We start from the raw sequence: 19993 nt of genomic DNA on the forward strand, positions 1-19993 counted from the left end.
GCATGTGAAGACCAGTGCCTCACGTATACATACAAAATTCTTCGAATGCACCCAGAATGGTGGTACTTGCTGCTTCTGCTGACCAAGGCAATATATACGTACCATGTATTACTTGTAGAAGTCCTCCATTTACAAAGTTTTCATGAAGAATGGCATTTTTCTTTTACTTTACAAAATTATGTAATGTGTTGCGATTAAACTACACTCTTGGATGGTAGCTCAAGCCTTAATTAACCCCATGTTTCAGGTGGAAAAATAAGTATTAGATGGTGACTAGATTATATGACCTTTGAGGTCTTCTCAAAACTTAAGATTTTTCTGTTAAGAACTTGAGCAAATCATTTAATTTTTCTGGACCCTTTTTTCATTGAGAGTTGGTATTTCCAAGCTCTGGAATTCTATGATTCTACAAATTTAGCAAATATTGTCTATAAATGAATTAACTTCCTCATTACATGCAGATTCATTTTTTTGTGTTTTCTGCACTAAGGGCTTTCTTTACTTACCTTCTTTTAAACAAATTATTTTAAGGCATTGCATTTTTAAAGAAAAGGAAAACTTACTCTTCATATTTCTGCTTTGTAAATTGTTTCCTCTTTCCAAATCTTGGTATTTCACAATAAATATTTACATGATAGACACAAAATGTTATATATAATGTGATTCATAAAGCAACTCATCATTTGAATTTCAAATTGTCAAACTATTTGAGCAAACTTAGCTTTTTCCCATACTACAAGGAAGATCTATTTTAAATATATATAAAAAAATATATTTTATGATTAGGCAGAATAGGTGATTCATAAAATATGAGCTTTCTGGATGCCATCTGGAGCCCCGTTTGAATTCATGATACTCATTCCTAAGATATGAGAAAGATTACATGTTGGTATAACTGGTTGAGTGAGATCAGAATAACCTATGCTTCTTATTTTCTTTGTGGCAGCAAGTACTACAAGACTTGGTCATAAACACTCCCAGTAAAAAACTGAAGGTAAAATGGTATCAAGTGTTGGATCTGCATAGATAAATATGAATCAGAATTTGGCATAATAAATTGCTGATATTATTTTAAAAATCATAACTTGGTAATACATAATACTTAAAGGCACAATATGGGCTTTCCTTCACGTTCTGTTTTCTCTAGATTCATTCAGCCTAAATACATTCATAAAAAATTGTACTTGTGGTTTGGGATATTGCTCACAATTTCAAAAAGTTGGCCAAGTAATAATGTGTTGAGCAGGACAGAGGAGCTGTGTACCAGGATGTGGTGACAATTCAGAAATGTCTCCAATGGTTGACTCATGCAATTCCATAAGGCTGAGTTCGCATCTCCCTAAAAATAGAAGTAACTCAAACTTAATGGTTTCTATCACAAAGGGCTTTGAGTCTCTTCTCCTTTCAAAGACACAGTCATGTTCCTGGCTTGTTTCACAAAGCTTAGCCCTTATTCCTCTACTGTTGGGTTCGCTGCTAATCATTCCTTCCCAACTATATTTAAGGTTTTTGAGGGCGAGAGAAGGTGTCTCATTTAATGCATGCATGTAGTTATATGTAGCAGTTAGTGTTCTATAAAAGCTTATCTTCTGGTGGCTGAGCAGGGAGGAGCTGTCACCAGCTCCAGATGATGTCCCCTGGATCTGTCAGTGGCTCAGCTGGCTTCCCATTGAGACTAGTTTAAGAGTGGGGATTAAGAGTCCAGATGTTGGAGCCAGATTGAGCTCACCGATTATATTCACTAAATTTACTAACTTCCTTTTATGCTACAGACTGGTATTTCCAGGTGCTTTGAGGTGGCCTACTTATCTCACTTAGCCCTTATCCCATAGCTGTAGCTATGGCGATAGTTTCAAAATGGCACTAGTTAGTGGCACAACTGTAATTGCTTGGCTCCCAGGCAAAATTTAAGCAGCCCCACCTACCTCTATGCTTCATAAAGTCAACTTCATGAAAACAGGTAATCACCTCTCTCTATGCAAGGAGAAAAAGGAGGCAGGTGAATGTTTCCTCTGCATCCATTTATATGTTCTGTTGCTTTTTTGGCCACAATACTGACTTAAGATGAGTAGATATTACCTTGGGATAATGGAAAAAACTATGAGTAAGAGCTGAAGACTTACTTAGGCTCTAGCTCAGGATCTATCCAAACTTAACAATTTATTAAACCTTCTAAACATGAGTTTATTTATCCACAAAATGGGTATATTATTGTAAAGATTGAATTAAATCATGTATTGCGAAACTTAAGTGCTAACTCATGTAAGATCTTGTTAGCAAAGATTAATCTTCTCTGATTTGCTCTTTATTCTTTGAGTGACTTTTGAAGTCTACAGGCTGTGGCTACACTGAAATGCTGTGGCATCTTGCTTCTTGTAATGCTGTGGCTTCTCTTCATCCTTAGCTCATCAAATTACCGAACACAATCAGAGCCCCTACTTATGTCCAAGGGAGACTGTAGGTATAGTGGTTGCCTAAGAGGGCTCCAGGGACTGATTTGTTTCAAACCCTGGCCTTAGCACCTACTGGCTGCATGTGGCTTTCCTTCCCAGCTGTGGAAATGGGGGTGATAATCTTCTCAAGGTGCTTGGGACAGCTGTCACTGCACTCGGCACACTACACTCAATACACGTTACCCAACAGTATCATTACTGCCGGGCACACGATGCTGTGAGGGCGACAAAGTACATGAAACGTGGTTCTGGCCTAAAAGAAGCCCTCAGTATAGTTGCATGTAAGATAAAGAAATATCTGTAGCAAAACACAGTTAACAACTGTTCCCAGTGAGGCAGCTGGAATGAAGAGAGAGGGCTTGAGATCTGAAACCCACCTTTGCCGTGAACAAGGTGTGTGACTTCGACAGTCACTTAACTTCCCTTGGCTTCTCCTATCCTTCCTTGTCCAGTGGGAATAATGAGTTGCCATAAAAATGAAATGGGAAGGGCTTCCCTGGTGGTGCAGTGGTTGAGAGTCCGCCTGCCAATGCAGAGTACACGGGTTCGTGCCCCGGTCCGGGAAGATCCCACATGCCGCGGAGCGGCTGGGGCCGTGAGCCGTGGCCGCTGAGCCTGCACATCCCGAGCCTGTGCTCCGCAACGGGAGAGGCCACAACAGTGAGAGGCCCGCGTACCGCAAAAAAAAAAAAAAAAAGAAAAAAGAAATGGGAAAAAGGGCATAGGGACACGTGACATGTGACTGGTTCATGCATAGTAGGGGACAATAAATGATGGGAAATATGATGACCACAAAAAGGTGCTGCAAGTAGGTATGTGGCTAATCCCCAAGCTCATTGTTAAACAGTAAACCTGTAGCGTTCACAGGAAGAAAGATCACGCAAAGCTAGATTTGAGGCTGCCTTGCAAAGCCTGCTACTCTTTTTCTCAAGCAGAACAAAGCTTTTTCAGAAGCAATTCTGAGAAATCCTATTTGACTTTTTAGCTGACCGTCCTCACCCTATAAGGGTATTCACCATTCACGTCTAAAATTTATCAAAAGTGATAAAATGTTGGCTATTTGTTGCCAGCAGCATCGTCCCTTTGCAAAAGTGGGTAGGCGTTTATTCTCTTCAGCTATGCAAGCAGGTCATAAAGTTCATCATTCTCTCCCAAGTTATATTTTTCTGCAATTCTTCTCTTGCCTAAGTTGGAATACAGGTTCCTGCAACTCATAACAAATACAGACTGCTACTGTACACACTCAAAAAAAATTCATTTTAAGAAAAATTTCAGCATGTGGAATCCAGTTCTTTCAAAGCAGCATAATTCAATATTTCTTCAACGTTAATGCTGAACTTAGAAAACATTCTCATCCTAGATACTGAATTTCTTTTTCTTTTATTTGTTCTACTACTAAGCTTTTTTTTTTTAAACCAACTTTTTGGTTGATAGAAGAGACACAGTTCTTTTCTTTCTACCGTTGCGTTCTGGTTAGGCATTTCGGAAGCTTGTTCAGTTTTTTTAAAATGAAAGAATGTCTACATTTTCTTTAAAGCTGAACTCTTTTACCCACTGCAATATCTCATGATCTCGTGAGGATTTAAACTGTATTGATGCTTTCGTATAAAGCTCCTCCTTTGTCATTATTTCACGTTTATGAGAAAGTAGGAGTATATCTTATCCTCTACATTTTATGGCCTATAAATATGAACAATAGTGAGTATTTTTATTTGTAGATTGTTATTATCAACAGTATCTAATTTGAAAAAGGACTATACTTGTAAATGTAAACATATTTCTATTAATATGCCTGTAATTATGTCATAAATATAATTCCAACTTTATGTACCATGTGTTTATATGAAATGATATTTTGAAGGCAAAACAAAATAGTTGTAATGCTCTTTTATAGCAGAATTATGCTCCCTTAAGCCTTTGTCAAGTCAGATGTCAGATGAATGCTAATTGGATTTCTCAGGATATCTTTATTATTTTAATAATGACATTCCAGTAACATTTTAGTGTTTTACTGATCGGTACCTGGAACTCTACTGATTGAAAACATATTATTTTCACGAGTACTGGGAGAATAATACTAAACTCTAAGTATCTATATCCTTTTTCTTACTACAGTCATCTAAGGAATATTCTGTTTGTACTGTTTGGCTCTAGTATTTTTGTTGTACTTATCTACTAATGGGTGGAGAGTAGCAAGGCTAAATGGACCCAGGTAAGAAATACCTGAAGTTATCCCTGAAAGAAAAGACCTAGCTGAAGTATAGGTGTTGAAAATGGAAGTAGGAGAGCAGGAGAGTTCCAGGCAGGGAGGAGGCTGGAGAAACAGAAATGAGAGATTATGAAACGGTCAAGTGATGTGAGATTTGGGTGAAATTGATGGGTTAAGAGGATTTTAGGAACAAGAGACTCTGTGTGCGTGCATGCGTGCGTGCGTGCGTGTGTGTGTGGTATGTGATATAATTTCCCCTTTCCTGTTCTCCAAGAAACGTCAGGGAAGACTTTTACATTTTAATGTTTCTGGAATCAGTTTTTATTTCTACTGAATGTGACATTTTATGTTGATGAGCCTTACTGGGTAGGCAAGAAGCGTTAGTTTTGTTGAAGATATATACGTATTTGAAGGAGGATGAGATATGAAGTATAACGGGGAAACATGAGGTGAGAAATAAATGCAAAAGAAATGTATTTTTAATTCTCGCATTACCTGGAATGGATTTATCTTGGAGGTGTTCTATATTGGCCGCTGTGTCATAAGTATCACATCAGTTCTCCCTCTACCACGAAGAATTACTGAGTGATGCTCATTTCCTGAATTCCAAGTAATTCCAGTAAATTTGTTATTATATGTAGAAATTTACAAAGTATAAGAATTTAGTTATTTACTTTAAATTAATATTTTTATTTAGTGTTTTCGTCATCCATCTAGGGTGTCAGGGAAGGGGATTACTCTTTTGGATTACAAAGTGCTTAACACTGAATTACTTACTTAATCCCCTCCACAACCATGTGATGTTTTAAAAAACTGAAGTATAGTTGATTTACAATATTATAATAGTTTCAGGTGTGCAGCATAGTGATTTAGTATTTTTGCAGATTATACTCCATCATAGGTTACTAGGAGAAAAGCTATAATTCCTTGTGCTATACAGTATATCCTTATTGCTTATCTATTTTATACATAGTAGTTTGTATCTGTTAATCCCATACACCTAATTTGCTCCTTCCCTCTTCCCTTTGGTAACCACAGATTTATCTTCTATGTCTGTGAGTCTGTTTCTGTTTCACATATACGTTCATTTGTATTCTTTTTAGATTCCACATATAAGTAATATTATACAGTATTTCTTTCTCTGACAACAACCATGTAATTTAGGTGGTCTTATTTCCCCGAGATATAACTGAGATATACCTGAGGTATACTGTGAGATATAACCAAGAAAACAGTAGTATAGAAATAATAATTCACTCAAGGATTATCAACTAGTGAACAGGTGGAGCAAGATTTAAAATTACATCCATCCGGCTTCCCTGGTGGCGCAGTGGTTGACAGTCTGACTGCCGATGCAGGGGACGCGGGTTCGTGCCCCGCTCCGGGAAGATCCCACATGCCGCGGAGCGGCCGGGCCCGTGAGCCATGGCCGCTGAGCCTGCATGTCTGGAGCCTGTGCTCCACAACGGGAGAGGCCACAGCAGTGAGAGGCCCGTGTACCGCAAAAAAAATAAATAAATAAAAAAAATTACATCCATCTAATTCCCATACCCACCTCTTATCTGCAAGAGGTCTCTTAGAGCACTTGAGTGGCTCTCTGTACTTCCTAATTGATGGTCTTAGTATATCATTATATGCTGCCTCATAATATTGTAGGGTAGTGTAATAAGATTGTTAAAATGGTGGAGACTTCTATTTATAGTTACAAGCTGCAATTACTGGTTATTATTATTTTTTTTTGTATGTACAAGGTCCTGTTTTCTTCAAAAGACTAAATTCTCCAAGGGTAAGGACCATGATTATTTATAGTTTTACAATACCTAGCATAGGCTTCAGAACAAAGCTGGTATTTGAATCTATTTTACTGCAGTTAATGCCATTAACTATTTTTTTTAGCATCTTTATTGGAGTATAATTGCTTTACAATGGTGTGTGAGTTTCTGCTTTATAACAAAGTGAATCAGCTATACATATACATATGTCCCCATATCTCTTCCCTCTTGCGTCTCCCTCCCTCCCACCCTCCCTCCCACCCCTCTAGGTGGTCACAGAGCACCGAGCTGATCTCCCTGTGCTATGCGAATGCCATTAACTATTAATAAATTTAGACTGAAGGTAAACCCACTTAGTGTGTGCCTTTCCTCACTTGTGCATATTGTTACTGGACAGGAGAAAGTGCTACATTTTATTAGTTTTGTTTTTATTATATATTATCACATCTAATATAGATGTAATATATATTAGATATATTCATATATATATCTAATCTAATCCTATCTAATACATATATATTAATATATATTAGATATCTATATCTTTTTATTGAAGTATAATTGACTTCAATATTATATTAGTGTCAGGTGCACAGCATATTGATTCAATATATATATATATTTTTTTGCGGTACGCGGGCCTCTCACTGTTGTGGCCTCTCCCGTTGAGGAGCACAGGTTCCGGACGCGCAGGCTCAGCGGCCATGGCTCACGGGCCCAGCCGCTCCACGGCATGTGGGATCTTCCCGGACCAGGGCACCAACCCGTGTTCCCTGCATCGGCAGGCGGACTCTCAACCACTGCGCCACCAGGGAAGCCCTGATTCAATATTTTCATACATTATAAAATGATTCCCACAATAAGTCTAATTACCATCTGTCATCATACAAAGTTATTACAATATTATTTATTATATTCCCTATGCTATACATTACATCCCTGTGACTTATTTATTTTATAACTGAAAGTTTGTACCTTTTAGTCTCCCTCACCTATTTTGCCCAACCCCCCCTTTCTGCCCCCTGGCAACCACCAGTTTGTCCTCTGTATCTATGACTCTGTTTCTATTTTGTTTTGTTTGTTCATTTGTTTTGTAGATTCCACATATCAGTGAAATTACATACACCCACACACATATTGTATGTATACATAGATACATATATCTTTGTTAGACCTGTGTTCTGGCCCTAGCTCTAAAACTTACCACATGTGAACGTTACTAAATTCTTTGAGCTTAAATTTGCTCATTTTTAAACAGAGTGACGTGTATACTATGCCCATCTCATAAGAATTATAGGAAGGTTACAAAGTATGGCACAGGTGAGTATTTTCTGAGAACTACAAGGTCCCACATTGATAGATCATGCTATCCAATTTTTCTTTTGAATGTTTTCAGTCTTCTGTGTTTATCTGCTCCTTTTTTTTTTTTTATTCTAAAAGTAAAGATTAGGTCAGAAATAGAATGAAAAGATCATTTTAAAAGTGACAGGAGTCTTGGATCATGTAATCTGTGCATGAAAAGGCTAGAATCAACTCTGGTAATTTGTCACGTGTTTGAACAATGAGACAGATGCTAACTGGCACTGCTCAGATAAAGCTGTAAGACTTAAAAAACAGCAGTAGATATTAGTGTGTCAGGAACAAAAAAGAACCACGCAGTAGTAAAGACAATTATGTACTGAAGCAGGGTTCCAAGGCAGGCTGCAGTAACTCTAGCTGCTGTTCAATTGCCTGAGATGGTTGGTGCCCCTCCCCATTAGAGTCTGGAAGTGGTAACAAGTGACATCTTGATGTGATTTTCTGGTCTCAGTTTTGCAACAGTCAAATGTTTTATACCGTTGAGCTTTATCATGTGAGTTAGGTTTCTGTTTACTAGGAAGCCCAAACTGAAACACTGTTATTAGGTTTACTGTAAGCAGTTTTGTTGAATGGAAATTAAATTTTATGGCTGCCATTAATAGAAAAAAAAATCTTCCGAAACAGGGAGTAGAATGAAATTTTAAACTTGAAAATGCTTTCTTGTACAAGTATTTGTGGAACTAAGTTTAGATGAATTTCATCCATTTCTTTTCCGGATATAAAGGCATACAACTAAAAGGTTGACAGATTCATATTACTGATCATCTATTGTGATACTAAGTACTTGTGCTAATGGATGATGTACAAATTCTGACATCCAAAGTACAATTATTCCAGAAGAATAACTGCTAAATAAGCACACTTATGGTCATTGCTTTACAATTAAAAAAAAAACAATTCCAGATAATACTATATTTAATGGAGTATACAAGAACTGTAATTATTTTTGATCACAAAAACAAATTTTTTAAATCTTATAATTGTTCAAAGTATTAAATATTTTAATCTGGAGGTCAACAAAATTGCAAATGAGGAAAAGCCTTAAAATTTTATTATGGTTTTACAGTATAACGTGTGGCTTTTCTAAGTACAATTCCTAGAGAAGCTATATTTCTAGATGACTAGCAAAATGACTGCTGAAATGCATTAATTAACCTTTACATTCACATAAAAGTGTTTTGTGAGAACAAATGTACACAAAATGTTATCTTAATCATGACTAATAAAAATGGGTTATATAAACACAGGTTTTACTACTGCAAATGTCTCCTTGACAAATGACAGGACCTGATTCCTTTATTAAAAGATAATTAGAAATGTTTTGCAAGGGAGTCAGAGCCTTCCCACAGATCTCTCTTGCCTGAGTGTCTGCTCTTGAGGTAACAAGATGGAGAAAGTCTTGAAGTAATATCTAATGATTATGTTAAATGTGGATGCCATGGCCGTATCTCTCTTTTAGCTCTAGATTTATTTCATAAAACAAAATATTAAGGTTAAACATCTAGGGTCTACGGAACCAGCTAAGAGCCCATTTTGAAATGTGTCAACCGGAAGATACTGATTAGATTAAGTCAGAATTCTTTTTTTCCAGAAAAAAAATCACTGTGTCCACAAGAGAAGTCCCTGCTGTGTTCTTAGTTGAGCCTTCAGAGAGCAAAGTGATCCCATACATTAGAGCCCCCAAGGTCTTATAGCTCTCTTTCACCAAAAGCCTAAATCATAGCAATTATTTTAATAAGCCCCAGGTTAGCTATTAAAAGTCATTAATTTGAAGGTATTTCATCTTCAAGGTGGATCTGTGCTCAGAAAGGATAAGACCATCTGGCTTGTTAAACAAAATAGCAGTATCACTGGTTCAAACCCCATGATGGGAACACCTCTGAAGCCTAAGGGTACTGGTTAAAGGCAAAGATTCTGGAGCCAGAAGGCCTGGGTTCAAATTTTGGATCTGAATAACTGTGTGACCTTGGGCAAGTCATTCCTCTTTTCTGCACCTCAGTTTCCTCATCTGTAATAGTACATACTTTTTAGGGTTATTGGATGATGAACATGTTATAACATGTTATAAATGAACATAGCTAATATGTGTAAAGTGCTTAGTGCCTAGCATGTTATATACACTATATAAGGATGAAAGCAATAAATTAAAGTAACTTCTTATAGACACTCTGAAATTTACTTCTATGCCAGAGAAATGATCCTTGAAAACAAGCAATGTCACAGGAAAATTGTTGATTGAAGGACCAGTCAGGAAATTTTTTGCCTCATTCTTCAGGGTCCACTAGTTTAAATTTCTGTTATCTCCCAATGAAGTATACAAACAGCTACAGCAGACTGCTAGGATTAAACATTTAAAACACACATTACTTTTATAATGCTGTCTTAGCATGTCTTCTTCCTTTTAAAATGTACCAGGAGTTGCAAAATTGAAAGTTCCCTAGCTTTTGAGAGACCCTGAAATGAACAGTTAAGAACAACAGGAACAAAGGGATGGATAAGCTTTAGGCTTAATCCAACTTCATGGGGAAAAAGTACATCTTATTATCTCTATGGCCAGTTTTATTTGGGACCATGTTTTTAGTGCCCTATTTGGGAAACGGTAAATTTCTAATTTGAGATATTTCATGCATAGTATCATTTTTGCTGGAGAGCATTTCCCGAGATGTGGTGATGTTTGCAGGGTCAGCCACCCACTGCATGCCAGGACTGACATAGTACATCTTTGATGATATTCCCTGAAGACCCATTTTCTACCTCTAGGTTGACTTTCTTAGAAAGTTAGTATAGAATAATGGAGTTCCTTTATTGGCTTAAGTAAGCAGAAAACACACACGTAATGTTTTCAAATATACAGCCATACTCAATAAATTATTAATAATTTGCTCATGTGGTATCCAGGAAGAAATTTTCTGTTAGATAACTTGGTAAGTAATAAGTATGGGATATGCTGAGAGACAACTTTAGAGCTGCTCAATCCTCTGTGTTAATTTCCTTAGTATGCAGAGTATTTGCAATGAATTAGCCATATGGTAAATGGGGTTACAGACTTTTGCACTATATTCCATAACTAAAAGTTTCCGAATTGAACTTTTTGTTCTGTGCATTGTTTTGTAAACGACAGTAAACTAGCAGTATTGATTTATCGTCCTTCTCAACTGTGCTGCAAGCCACATTCATTTTTTTCTTACACACACACACCACCCCCCCACCCAAACAGAGTCAAATTCTTATTTCCACATTTCTCTTGAAGGTCTTTTGCTGAATCCTGCAATATGAATATATTTTAAAAATCCAATTAAAAGAGAATGATGGCACAGAACACATAACTCCCAGAGGAATAAAATCCTTAAGTATATGAGTTTGGAGGTGAAATATTTTGTAAAGATTGCCATAGATTTGAATGTTAAGACATAATGCCAGAGCTTACTGTGGGAGGAACGTGTATATCACAATTTTATATTGCTTAAACTGATGTGTTTGGTGGCTAGAATTGGCATCTTCTGGAAGCTTGTTAGGAATGCAGAATATCTGGCTTCAACCAGACCTACTGTATTAGAATTTGCATTTTAATGAAAATCCAGGGTAATTCGCATGCACATTAAAGTCTGGGGAGCATAGTAATATGAACCTATTAAATATTTTACGGTTGGATTATAGTACATGACATATAAGAGAAAAAGAATTTCCTACCATTGCAAACATTAAAAAATCCACTTTTGATAATCCTAAAAATTAGTTTATGCTTATCTATTTCTTCTTATTTCATGAAAATTAACATCAATTTTCTACTAAATAATAAAACTACAAGGAGGTACTCAATAATTATTGAAAGCTGACATAACATTAGATTTAAATATTCAAGCTGAAATCACACTGGATTTGGTTTAAAAGGTATCCTTTAAATGGAAAAAAAAAAACACAGGAAGTGGGAAAAAGAGTAACAGCCAGTTTGGGGGGCCCCCTCTCAGTATCACATTGTATCTACCTGCTTTATCTACTAACTTGACATCTCTCTGGAAGTGGTGAGTGACATTCGGGTGTGTCCACAAAACTGAGCACATTTTAAATAAATGAATAACTAAACAATGTTTTTGTTTAATTATTCCTTTATTTAAACATTGAAACATTCTGTTCCTATATAATCTTGATATTACTACTGACCACCGTATACTATTTATCCACTACAAACCCTATCAATGTAATGATACTAGAAAGTAAAATCATCAGAGAATACTTAACCAGGACCTACACCTACTTCCAGATTATGAACATGGCTCATTTAATCTCGTCTCCTTGAAAAAGTGTACAAACTCTTTTCATTCACTAGGCTAAGCGTGGCATTAACTTATCCAATAAGCAATTGAATGCTCCAGATAAAAGACATTCTTAAATAGCAAGTATTTGGAACAGGGTTTAAATCAATCTACTTCTTTGGAGAACCTGAGTGCCCTCTAGTGGGCTGAAAAGTTAATGCAGACTCCAAGCCTTGGTTCTGGAAACATCTGGGTCACTGGCTAATTCCGTCTTTTTTTTTTTTTTTTTTCTTGTCCGTAAAATTTCTTGCATTCTTCACATAAGGTCACAGGTTCTGTGACAACAGAATAATGTGTGTTTTTCTAAGACCGCAGAAGAAAACTGGTGTGCGCTGGAGTTAGATATAACAGCTTGGGGTGGCCACACCCAAAGCAAGTAGCCACTAGCTCTGAGGCCAGCTTCATCCAGCCTGTGTGAGCAGTGAGCTATTGGGGTGGGTGTACAGTCGGTTGGAATAAAAAACACGAGTGACCGATAAGTCAGGAATTTTCCTAAAGATGGTCTGGATTTATCAATGACAAAAATCCTCAATTAATTACGTAATTGACTTATCCTCCATTTCATTTTTAATTGTAGATTTAACTTTAAAACTCTGCTTAATGGCTACTACCAAATATTCACAGAATTGAGTAACTATTTTGATTCTAAATTACAGGGAGGAAAGCTATTTTATTGCGTGAACCGGCTTTATGACACTCCGAGAGGACATTTCTTGAATCTGAGGAAGATGTAGCCTCCTGCAGCATTTCACCAGTGAGAACAAGTTATTTGAAGGTAAATATATTGTGCCAAATGATTAAATGCTTATTCCACGATCTATCCATTAACAATTAAAAGAATATGAAAGTAAGTAAAAGTATTTTTAATGCAACAGATACAATTCTACTGAAACTGTTAATGATTAAGGGCAGAGACAATTGCTCTGACAATAAAAACACTCCCTTCCCCCTTAGAATAATTTAGTACAATTATTCGGTAAGTCACATCACAAAACCATGGTTAATTTTAATTAACTTTAAAGTTGTGTATTTTAATATGACAAACCATCCAATCCAATAATCATTGATAATTATCATTGAAAAATTTATTTTCTTTCAGAGAATTTTACCATGTGTAGGTAGACAACCACCATCCGGTGTATTAATTTATATCATTAAACCAGTTACCTGCCTTGAGCTACACTGGGTCAGTAATGCTGCTACACTGGGTCAATAATGCTGCTACACTGGGTCAATAATGCTTACTGCAGGCTCAGCTTACTCTCCTGGTACGAACTATGCATATAAGATTAAGTGATAAACTACTGCTATTTCTCTTTCAATTTTATCCTGAAAATTTGACAAAAATCCTCCTCTTTACACTTCTAGTTATTTATGTATCCATTTATAAGGTGCCCACTTCATTAGAGAAGATAACAGGGAATATTATATGCACCTAGTACAGTCTTGCTGAATACAATAATTGTTTAATGAATCAGGAAAAAACTCCCGCCCTGGTGATTAACTGATTATGCTTTGCAACTGGAATGACTTCAAAATCCATTATTTTAATAATGCAGAGGTTGTTGTTCTTTTCATGATTTGCTTACTCATGGCAGAAAGGGCCTTTACGTTTGTCATATTTGGGGTGGGATTTTTATTAATGGGATGGTGGCTATTTCACCATCCATGCTTCTGTGCAGAATCGAGTCGGTATCAAGAATCAGCAATTGGAAGAAGAGTTTAGGAATAAAAACAAAAAGTTAAAATTTTGTGCATAACCTATATTTATATATTTATAGATAGGGTCTATGGACTACAAGGTGAAGATCAAAATATTTCAATTATATACGGATATTTTCATCCATTGCGGCCACAAACAATTCTCCGCGGAGAATTTTCCAGCAATCTTTGGCACACAAGCCCTGCCCTAAGCAAGCACCTGCACTTGTATCTGACCCACATGAACATACAAAGTCCCTACAGGAGCCGAACATGTATTTGTTTTATAACGTAAAATGAAAGGGGGAATGCATTCTTTTTTTTGGGGGGGGGGTGGGAACAGGAGGAAGAAAAGAAAAGTGAGCACAACAAGGGTTAATCCTTATTCAAATGCAGTCATTCAAACCTTTTGAACAAATATGGCCAGTGAGTCAGGAAACAATAATAATAATTTAAAATAATAGCAATAATGCTGCTGCTGCTGAGTTTGCAGACGCCCTCCTGCAGCAGAAACCTCTGGGTGGGGGTGCAGAGTGCAGAGCGAGGGAGCCCCCACCTCCCATTCTCAGAACCTTGTCGGACTGCCAGGCGAACCGCGAACCGCGGGAGGCCGGGGTAGTTCAGGACACTGCGCAGAAACCCGTCTCCCGGCTGCACCCACGCGGGCGAGCGCCCAGCCCTGGGGAGGGGAGCGCAGGGCGCGGCGCGGGGCTCTGCAGGGCTGGCTGCGCTCCACTCGCCGGCTCGCCACGTGCGCCCCCATCCGGCCAGCGGCTGTCGGGCCTGGGCCCCAGCTGGGAAGGGTGGGGCCGAGGCCCTCGCTCAAGGAGCGAGGGTCTCTCCTACCGAGACCATCCAAGGGGTCTCCACCCAGGAAAGCATGGAGAACAGGGCGTGGGCCGTGGGCTTCGGCTACGGGAAACAGCCCCATGCTCCACGGGCTGTGGGAGGGCGAGAGAGACCCTCCCCGCGCCCCGAGGAAGGGGTCACCTCTGCGGTCCCGCGGCCGGCTGGGGTGGGGCGGCGCCTTTGTGTGGCCGGGCGGGGCTCGAGCCGGCCTTTCCGCAGAGCCACGCACTTGGCTGGGAGGGGCTCGGCGCTGCGACTCCGAGCAACGCCCGCTGTCTGCGCACATCGAGGGGCCCCCGGACTGTTCTGGACTGCGGGGCTGGAAAAAAGGACTCTAGGACGGCAGACCGCTCAAGGGCCCCTCCCCAGCCCCCTTTCCTTGCCCAGTATCTGAGCCTGATGTCTTTCCGGCTCCGCCTGGGAGGGTAGGGCAGGGCGGAGCTGACCAGAGCAAGCCCTTTTGGCCTCTTTCCCCCTTCTCCGCATCCCGCACCGGGTCCCGCGGAAGGGGTGCTTCCAGCCGCCACCCGACCTCCGGTCCCTCCCTGCCTGTTTCTCCCGGGGCCACCGAGCGCCGAACCGAGGGGTACTGGAGGCGCAAGACCCGTTGGGGATGGCGGCCCTGGATCCGGAACCTCGTTTGGTCTCTGCGTCTCGACCGTCTCTCCGATACAGGCTGAGCCTATGAAAATTGCCGATATTTGGCCCTGTCTGACGTACAAAACATGTTTCACTTGGCTCAGTTTAAGACCTTGACCTCTTTTGTGTCTGTATTATTATGTATACTCGTATCTAGGTTCCAGAAGCTTTTCCCCCAAACGATCAAATGAGTTCAAAGAAGGCTTTATCGCGTTTATGTCTAATAACCCTATGCAATGCGGTTTTGAAAAGAAAAATGTTAACCCACTTTTCCCCCCTTCCCTCTGTGAAACGGAACAATATGGCCAGGGTGGGGAAGGCGGGGGCAATGGTCAGGTCTCACTCGGAAGCCGAGGCTGGGAGTCGGGAGCGCGAGGCTCCGGGCGTGGCGCTGCTGTCTCCCCAGGGCTGGGCTCCTGGGCGTCGCGCTGCGCTCCGCACCCGGCCCCCTTTCCGCGGCACCGGGTTGGGGGGAGGGGGGAGGGGGGAGGGGGAGGGCACCAGCGCGGCTCCGCAAAGGGTGGGGCCATCCGCATTGTGTGCCCAGCTCTGCAGGTGCCTCCCCCCCGGGACGGCTCGTCCTCACACAAAGAAACCCCACCCCAGAGCCTGCGAAACCGCTGTCCCTCCACCCCTCCCCAACCGCGCGCTTCCCCGCCCCTGCAGCTGCCCACCCGCGCCCTCCGTGCCCTCCCGACTTCCTGTCTCCTTCCCCTCCCTTTCCCTAAAACAAAAGAGTGTAGGTCTCCCCCCCATTGCCAACCCCGCCCCGCGCCCTCACCTCTCCGCACCGCGCCCCAGGACTATCAGTTTTTCCGACCAGACAATGCGATACATTTGCCCGGTTCTTCTCCCGCCTCCCTCGTCTCCACCCATCTTTCAAACAGCCTAGATGGGACCGCTTTGACTTTGCATTTTTCTTTTTCCTTTCTCCCGCCCCCTTTTCTCTCCCCTATTTTCTTTCTTTTTTCTTTCTTTTCTTTTCTTTTTTTTAACTAGAGAAGAAATAAAGGATGTTACAAAGCACTTTCCAAAATGTCCCTTAACCCCATTTAAGGCATACAGTTCTAGTAGACCCCCTCCCCCCCCACGACTGAGCCCTAATTTTAAATATGGAAACAGAATAAATTCGCTACCCATGGGACGGCAACTTACCTTCTTCCACCTTTAAAAAAAAATCCTTAGCTTTAGAATTTCAAGGATCCCCTTTTTGCCCTCCCTCAAACCCCAGAGCGGCCTCCATCCTTCCCGATTGCTATGTTAACAGTAATGTCTTTTTCTCTATAAAATATCTCCGAATGTCTTCCAAGCTGTAAGAGAGAGGGTGAGAGGTGGGCTCCAGGTCGAGCCGAGGAAGAACGAGGCGCGATGCCTTACCCATTGCTGTTTTAGCCATTGTAGGGATGTGCAGATGCTGAGCGTTGGCGAAGGCGGAGGGTCCAGCTACAGCAGCGGAGAGAGCGAGAGAGAAGACTGAATAAGGCACTGAGTCTGCAGAGTGGGACCGTGCGAGAGAAAGAGCAAGAGGCAGGAGCCCATGAATAATTATCACTCAGAAGCTCAAGCAGATTGGCTCCCAAGGTCCCCTGACATGACTCCCGCAGAGTCAGAATCTCCAAGCATTAAATATTGATCGGCCAATGGTGCTGGAGTACAAAGTACCAGAATGCAGTTTGAAATGGAAATCAGTCCTTCCCTGCCAGCTCCCCCCGTTTTGGGGGCCTGATAGTACAGTCCAAGTAGAGTGGAGCCTTAGCCCAGAATCCTTCTAGGAGCTAAGAACTGGGCTGTACCCACCTGGGAGCCAGGAGGCTTGACTTGATTTGCACGTGTTTCATTGAACAAATAGACATAAAACAAGGAAAGGGATTCAGAGGCCTGAGAAGTCTTCATGCCATGCTGACTGTCAGAAACATTTGTTTCAACACTGTTTTTACTCGTTCATGTTTCCTCTTTCACCTTTGGCCATGTCTCTGGTAGATTCTAGTCTCTCAGGGTGACCTCATGTCTGGCTATGGTGGTAACTCAGAGGAGAACTGCACTATTGTCCTTTGTCTCCTAGCACATCTGAACTAAGATGTCGCTGGACTCTTGAGGCTCTCTCAGTAGAGCAAGGCCTGATATTTTCTACTTTTGGCACAGAAGGAAGGGGCTGCCTGGGTTGCTTGGGAATAAGGACAAGTAGTTATGGTCTACCTGGGGACCTTGTGGAAGAGGATGAGAGTTAGCCTCCTGTGACTGGGTCCTGTCCGACTGGTAACAGGGCAGAACCAGCTTGACTGGTTGGCTTGAGCATTGGAGGAGCCACAGGTGGGTGGATGCCATGCTACCCTGGAGATGTAGGATTACATGGATAGAAACCTCAGTGACCCTTCCAGGGCTCTAAGGAGAACCCTTTACACTGAAAGCTTAGTGGAGCTGAGAGGCATGACCTGGGGCATGATTTTTTCTGAGATCCAGAGCACCATTGGTACAGGGCAAAGCAAGATGTGTCCATGTTTCAGGCCGAGCAATGTGAGGATCTCTGAGACCAGTTGCAGAAAGTGATTCATTACAAACAAGGTATTCCTTAATTCCTTCCCACTCACTTAATGAATGCCATTCATTAATTCATTCTTTCTCACTTGACTCACATGAATATTCATTGAGCATTTACCATGTGCCAAGCTCTGAGGATAGAGCAGTGAGAAAGATTTTAGGACTTGTTCTCATGGAGCTTTTTATGTTTTAATTTATTTTTTATTGAAGTATAGTTGAATTATGATGTTGTGTTAATCACTGCTACACCTCAAAGTGACTCAGTTATATATATATATAATATATAATATATATTATATATATATATATACACACATATATAATATATATATATATATATATATACACACACACACATTCTTTTTCATATTCTTTTCCTTTATGGTTTATCACAGGATCTATATATATATATATATATATATATATATATATATATATATATTTAAACATTTTTATTGAAGTATAATTGCTTTACAATGGTGTGTTAATTTCTGCTTTATAATTAAGTGAATCAGTTATACATATACATCTATCCCAATATGTCTTCCGTCTTGCGTCTCCCTCCCTCCCACCCTCCCTATCCCACCCCTCTGGTGGTCACAGAGCACCAAGCTGATCTCCCTGTGCTATGCGGCTGCTTCCCACTAGCTATCTGTTTTACGTTTGATAGTGTATATATGTCCATGCCACTCTCTCACTTTGTCCCAGCTTACCCTTCCCCCTCCCTGTAACCTCAAGTCCATTCTCTAGTAGTTCTGCATCGTTATTCCCGTCTTGCCCTTAGGTTCTTCATGACTTTTTTTTTTTTTTAAGATTCCATATATATGTGTTAGCATACGGTATTTGTTTTTCTCTTTCTGACTTACTTCACTCTGTATGACAGACTCTAGGTCCATCCACCTCACTACAAATAACTCAATTTCGTTTCTTTTTATGGCTGAGTAATATTCCATTGTATATACGTGCCACATCATCTTTATCCATTCATCTGTTGATGGACACTTAGGTTGCTTCCATGTCCTGGCTATTGTAAATAGAGCTGCAATGAACATTGTGGTATATGACTCTTTTTGAATTATGGTTTTCTCAGGGTATATGCCCAGTAGTGGGCATTGCTGGGTTGTATGGTAGTTCTAATTTTAGTTTTTTAAGGAACCTCCATACTGTTCTCCATAGTGGCTGTATCAATTTACATTCCCACCAACAGTGCAAGAAGGTTCCCTTTTCTCCACACCCTCTCCAGCATTTATTGCTTGTAGATTGTTTGATGATGGCCATTCTGACCGGTGTATCACAGGATATCGAATATAGTTCCCTGTGCTATACAATAGGACCTTGTTGTTTATCTGTTCTATATATACCAGTTTTCATCTTCTAATCCCAAATTCCCACTCCTACCCTCTCCCATGACCCTCCGCCTTGGCAACCACGAGTCTATTCTCTATGTCCCTGATTTTGTTTCTGCTTCATAGATAGGTTCATTTGTGTCATATTTTAGATTCCATATATGTGATGTCATATTGTATTTGTCTTTTGGACTTACTTCATTTAGTATGATAATATCTAGTTGCATCATGGAACATCGCTGTTAATTTAACTCTTCTGTGTCTTTGCTGAAACTTCCTGCAATCTAAGTCCATCCAGGATCTGTGGTTTTGACAGTTGAAAAATAGACAAATAATCTCCAATTCCATTGCATTTTGAAGCTAAAAGAATAGTGCATTGTTGAAATCATGTACAGGTACAAAACTGGCAAGTTTTTAATTTTATAGAAATGATTAGAATTTTTCTCATGAATGAAATAAGTTCTTAGCAGCTTTCTGTCAAACCACCTTTCAAAATTTCTTTCTAGCCTCATGAATAATATGTAGTTTTGAATGCATAAAACCATTTGAAAAATAACAGGGTACTCTCCTTGGTGCTGAAATAAATTTCTTCACCTCCTATTAACTTGTAAGACATTTTAACTCCATGGACATCTTGCTGAATGATAGAAAGCTACAGGAGCTGGAGCAGTTCTAACCTGCTGAATCATAGGAAAAATAAAAGGTAAAGTGGAGATCAATAAAATCATTTCTTGAATAGGAAGATTAGAAATTATCTTTCCTGTCATTGTACAGGTCTGTGACTATGACACAGCAAGAGAGCAATATGGAAGTT

At 40.1% G+C, this 19993-nt stretch overlaps 1 protein-coding gene across 1 annotated transcript in view; it reads right to left on the minus strand.

Annotated features, from left to right (window-relative positions):
• STMN2 (stathmin 2) overlaps positions 1 to 16790 on the minus strand; it is a 53523-nt gene extending 36733 nt beyond the window's left edge. Inside the window, exon 1 of the mRNA XM_079901407.1 lies at positions 16673 to 16790. Coding sequence (XP_079757533.1) covers positions 16673 to 16691 — 19 coding nt within the window. The 5' untranslated portion in view covers positions 16692 to 16790. The remainder of the gene's footprint in view (positions 1 to 16672) is intronic.
• Positions 16791 to 19993: the final 3203 nt, after the last annotated feature.

This window comes from Stenella coeruleoalba, assembly GCF_951394435.1.
Source record: "Stenella coeruleoalba genome assembly, chromosome: 17".
In the NCBI taxonomy this organism is placed as follows: Eukaryota; Metazoa; Chordata; class Mammalia; order Artiodactyla; family Delphinidae; genus Stenella; species Stenella coeruleoalba.